The sequence below is a fragment of the Anopheles aquasalis genome, chromosome Y (genome assembly GCF_943734665.1).
Source record: "Anopheles aquasalis chromosome Y, idAnoAquaMG_Q_19, whole genome shotgun sequence".
In the NCBI taxonomy this organism is placed as follows: Eukaryota; Metazoa; Arthropoda; class Insecta; order Diptera; family Culicidae; genus Anopheles; species Anopheles aquasalis.
The window spans coordinates 2,518,330-2,523,329 of NC_064879.1; the positions used below are offsets into that span (position 1 = coordinate 2,518,330).

Consider the following 5,000-nt stretch of genomic DNA (forward strand, 5'->3'; position numbering starts at 1 on the left):
CCGGGAATGATGATGCTAGTGCGGCATGCATGCCACGCACGCACCACACATACACAGGCACCCCTTTTTCACTAGAAATGGGTCCACGGTCCAGTCACGTCCGTTTCTTGATCGCAGCAAAAGGTTACCCCCGCCTGCTCGCCCTGGTCTTCAACCCTCAGCACCCTCATCCCCACAAAAACCTCACATGTCCGATGGTTTTTTGCCGGACTGTGGCCTGTCGGCGGCATTCAAGGACTCGCACTCGAATGGAGTGTTAATTTGATAGGACGATATTATTTTCTTCGCCTCGTTCTTCGCCCCCTTTCGCTTCTTCTCCTACACGTCTTTTCCTTTCTCTCTCTCTCTCTCTCTCTCTCTCTCTCTCTCTCGCTGTCGCTGGTTTTAATTGGAAATCGACTTCTCGGTTTGTTCGGTGGCACGTTTTTTTTCTTGTTGTTTGGCACCACTGCAGTCGCCTGTAGTCGATGGTGATGGCCGGCCTACTTAGCGCCACTTCCCTCCTTCCTGCTGATAGAGGGAAACTCAAGGGCCCAAAACTGCCTCGGTGGCCAGTGGCTCGATACTTTATCCACTTTAAATACCGTCTAACCACCGAACGTGAAAATTTCTTGTACGGTTTTTAGCTAACGCTTTTCTCTCTCTCTCTCTCTCTCTCTCTCTCTCTCTCTCTCTCTCTCCCTCTCGTTCTGTATGCAAGCAATCCCTTGACAATCTAAATCTCAATCAAGGCCACACAACTGCGGTGACAAAGAGGCACGATGATGACCAGGTGTATAACCTTAAAACTGCTGTGTTTTGGTCGATGAAAACACATTTTTTTTAAATAGACAACCAAAAGATAAATTATTCTATGTACTTTCTCTTGCTAGCTACATATCTTTCCTATCTTTTGACCAATTTGTGGATACCATGCCAAAAGAATTCTTCATTTAGCGAGGCAAACCTCTCGTCCTGTCATTTTCTGATATCTTCACACAAATCGAAGTGCTGGTCGGCCAGCGTATAACCGATCGTCGAAAAGTGGTAACATTTGGAATGGTCCAGGTCCAGTTAATTAGCAGGGGAAGGTATAACAGCCCAATTAATTAAAATCAATTAATTATGGACCATTTTTGATGGGTGCGCCCATGCGTTGTCGTGCTGGAATATCAACCTCTCATGTCTTTGGTCCTAAATCGGCCTTGTTTCACGCAAAGAACGTTATATTTTGATTTTTGGCTGGTGCCCTAACAGTTTCACAAGATTACAACATCCCATAACAGACGACACTCATCTGATCGCACCAAGTACACAGCATTGCCTTGCGTTCAGAGTGATTTGGTCTTGCGGTAGAAGATGGTGGTTGGCTGGGATCTATTCACGATTTTTTTCGTTCTAGATGCTCAAAATGTATCCACTTTTCATCGAAAGGCACCACAAGAAGCAGGAACGACTTTCTTTTTTGCCTAACAAGCAAGAATTCGCATGTGTTTTGTCGTTTGATTCCCATCCAAAAGAAATGAAAGAATTTGGCCTGAAAGCCCATCTATAAGCACAACAGCAGTTTTACGGTTATACACCTGGTAGAGTGCACTCGAGATCTTCTCGAGAAGATGATGGAGACGCATGGTCGCTGTAGATGGAGACGCCTGGTGCGTGGTCTTGTTGTCAGCAAACGCAGCACATGGTGAAGCAACCTGCTGCTGCTTGTTGTTTGTTTGATTTGAAAAAGAAAATAACACCAAGTTTTATTCGCTAGCAGGGAATGCTGGGCACGGGGAAGCCTTGGCCACAGTAAACAATCCAAGCCAGTGTGCCCGGCACCCTATTCGCTGTCGCGATGTACATGCGCTCGGGCGTATGTAGGTCTCAGAGGGTTGTGTGTTAGTATTTAGTGTTTGAGGTTGTACGGGCGTTCGTCGAGTATCGCGAAATGGTTAACAAATAGATCTGCCGCTTTTCCGGGCGAACGGCGAACGCACGACGGAGCGGAGCGAAAAAGGAGCAGTGTCCGGGGAGGCCTGATGGGTTTGGTTGGTTGTTAGGAGAGAGAGAGAGAGAGAGAGAGAGAATGAGGCTGATGAGAACAGAAAAAGTAGTATTGTAACGTACAATGAATGTAAAAAACGTGATAACACAAGAGAGAGTCAAGGCTTCGGAGAAAGCAAAAACGGGAGTTTGGTATGGGATGTGTGAGTCCATATTTAAACGATGTCAATGCATTCATAACTAGCGCGAATAGGTGGACGCTTTTGTTGCTGTTGTTGTTGTTGTTGTTGTTGAACAGAGAAGGTACACACACGGCACACAAACATACACATACGATACGTCATATATGAAAATACAGTAGAACTGGTACGGCCATACATGTTTTACATATTTGAAAGAGGGATGCATTTATGCCCCGCCCGATTCTCCACTGCATGTATACACTGCACGTACAACGCCAAAAACTGAAACACACACGCACACTATATACATGTTTATGTATGTGTAGCGACTGCGGAGCGACTGTACGCGTACGACGCTAGTTCGTTGAGAACGGCGGGAGCCGCCGGTCCAAAAAGCGGTAAACCGAGAAGTGGAAGATGCTTGATGCAGCGATTCGTTGGTAGTGTTGTACAAGAAGAACGAGGAAACGAGGAAATTTTGACAAGTATTTGCAATTTTTGTGAGGAAAGATAATGATGCGAGAGTGGATGGGAGCGAAATAGATGAAGCTGTACACTCAGTTGTAGTGGAAATTACCGAAAATTATGAGAAGCAATGGAAAGAGAAGTAAAACATAAGAGAGAGAGAGAGAGAGAGAGAGAGAGATAGAGAGAGAGAGAGAAAACATAAGGTAGATTGAGAAGAGTAGCTTGAACACTTGAACAACAATGGAATTACAGTTAAGTGTGACAATGACAGGAAGACACAGTGAGACACATGTACCACGAATACGGTTACGCAGCGCTGCAGCGAATCGTTTACAGGCAAAAATATACACATACACACGCACGGGAAAACACGCAAACATAGAGGAGCGGACCCCGTCACGGTTTTTATTCGCATCGAGACAGAGAGAGAGAGAGAGAGCGAGAGAGAAGACGAGGGGCTGAGCTGATGATCGTATTGCGCACTTACTGCTACCAAGGTGCCAAGCACATCGGGCATTGTTGAACACTGGAAATGGAGTTACGCTACAAGGGCCACCCAATCCGGAAGGATTGCCCAACGGGTGTTTTATTCGTGTACTCGCTTGTGACCCGATTGCTATTGGCGCCGGGGGGGGGGGGAGGGGTTGAGAGAAAAGGTTTCAAAACTAGCTCTAATCGTTTATATGTGTTGCACTAATCCCTGCCATGGTTCCCTGGGAGAATGGTCTGCGTATCCTGAGTGAATTGATCGGGGGTGGAGGGCCCACCCCCCCCTCCCCCCCTTCTCTACTTGTGTGAACCCTTTAACCCGGACATCGTGTGGGTGCGCAGCTTGTGCGCCCGCTGGGCGCCCTGCCCTGACGCTGCGCCTGCGCCAGCTGCAGCAACAACCGCACCTTGTCTGCGTGTGGCAGGAACGTGGACTCGAACGGCAGCGGTGTGCGTCGGTTCCGGTGGATGTTTGGGACCTCTGGAGGTGGTAATACACAGGGAAAGGATTGTGGTAGGAAATGGGGGGGATCCGTGTTGAAACGGGGCGTTTTGGAACGGGAAAAGGGGATGGGGAGGGGAAGGGGTGACACAAAAAAATGGGAAAGAAAAAAAAAGATGGAAAATCGAATGAAATCGTGGGGTTTTGGGGCTGTGCAAAAGGGGGGGATGGACAGAGAGAACAAGGGTGCATGTGGGAGTGTAAGTGTGTGGTGGTTGAGTTGGTTGGTTGATTGGATGGATAGAGAGAGAGAGAGATAGATAGAGAGAGAGAGAGGAAGAGCGTACGACAAGACGACGAGACCAGATGTATTGGCCTGGTGTGACGGAGTGACATTAGTGTTTGCGTACCTGTAACAGACGGCCATGAGGGCGAAACACAGGAAGACACATTTGACGACCACCACCAGCATGATTACCATCGCTAGCGTGCTCACTTTGCCCTGATCGTACGCTACACGGACAGCAGCAGACAACAACAGGAAGATCCGCATCCACAAACACACCCACACACACACACACGCACACGCACGCACACATACACACCGAGAGAAGGTGATCGTTGGGAGTTGGTGTGGCACCGGCAGAGGCAAACAACAATTGGCAAGTGAACCGAGAGCAGGAAGGAGCGGTGCCGCCATTTTATCAGTTCATGGTGAGTGAATGTTGATGAAAGAGAGAGAGAGAGAGAGAGAGAGAGAGAAAGAAAAAGAAGGAAGAAGAAGAAGATGATAAAGTAGATAATTTTTCATTGGCGGTTCATTGAAAAAAAAAAGTGTAGTGGAACACTGAAGGCACTGAATGATTGCTTTGATTGCTGCTGCTCGCTGCTGGCTGTCGTCGAACAGATTCCGCGGATCAGACACGATGCGAGTCTGTAGTTGGAGACGCTGCGCTGGCTTGGCGGGAGTGGAGTGTTGCGGGGGAACGTGTTACGATTACCATTGTCATAAAGCGGATCTGATTCCGATTGGTTTTGCACAATTTGCTCAAGACCAAGGGTAGGAAGGGCAGGCAAATCAACACTTAAGTAAACATTCTCACTTACACGCATACGAACGCGCCGACGGAATGTTGAGGGGAGAGAGAGAGAGAGAGAGAGAGAGAGAGAGAGAGAGAGCAACAGAGAACAAAACGGAAAACACCCCCTGTTACCTCAAGCTGGGGGCAGATACTGACAGAGAGTGTTGATCGAGTTGAAAGAGGAGGTACAGGGAGGAAAAAGGAGGAGAGAGAGAAAGAGAACATCGGTCTCGGTCCCCGCAATTACTGCTCATGGCGACAACACTCGACATTCTCGGTAAGCTACTCCTGTGGCGTAACGGCGCTGTGGTTCTGTGAATAGTGTTATGGGGTAGTATTTGGATGGTAAGTTCTTTTTTGTTCTTT

The 5,000-nt window shown here is 48.0% G+C and overlaps 2 protein-coding genes across 11 annotated transcripts in view; one reads left to right on the plus strand and one right to left on the minus strand.

The window, feature by feature from the left end:
- Nucleotides 1–5,000, plus strand: part of LOC126579771 (cytochrome P450 4d8-like) — a 431,039-nt gene that overhangs the window by 331,792 nt on the left and 94,247 nt on the right. The window lies entirely within an intron of this gene.
- The window catches only part of LOC126579755 (disintegrin and metalloproteinase domain-containing protein 23), a 192,616-nt gene that overhangs the window by 24,189 nt on the left and 163,427 nt on the right, over nucleotides 1–5,000 (minus strand). Inside the window, exon 16 of one of the 10 annotated variants that reach the window (XM_050243316.1) lies at nucleotides 3,963–4,065. The exons of the other annotated variants lie outside the window; for them this stretch is intronic. Within the exon in view, the coding sequence (XP_050099273.1) occupies nucleotides 3,963–4,065 (103 nt within the window). The remainder of the gene's footprint in view (nucleotides 1–3,962; nucleotides 4,066–5,000) is intronic. 10 annotated transcript variants of the gene reach the window in all.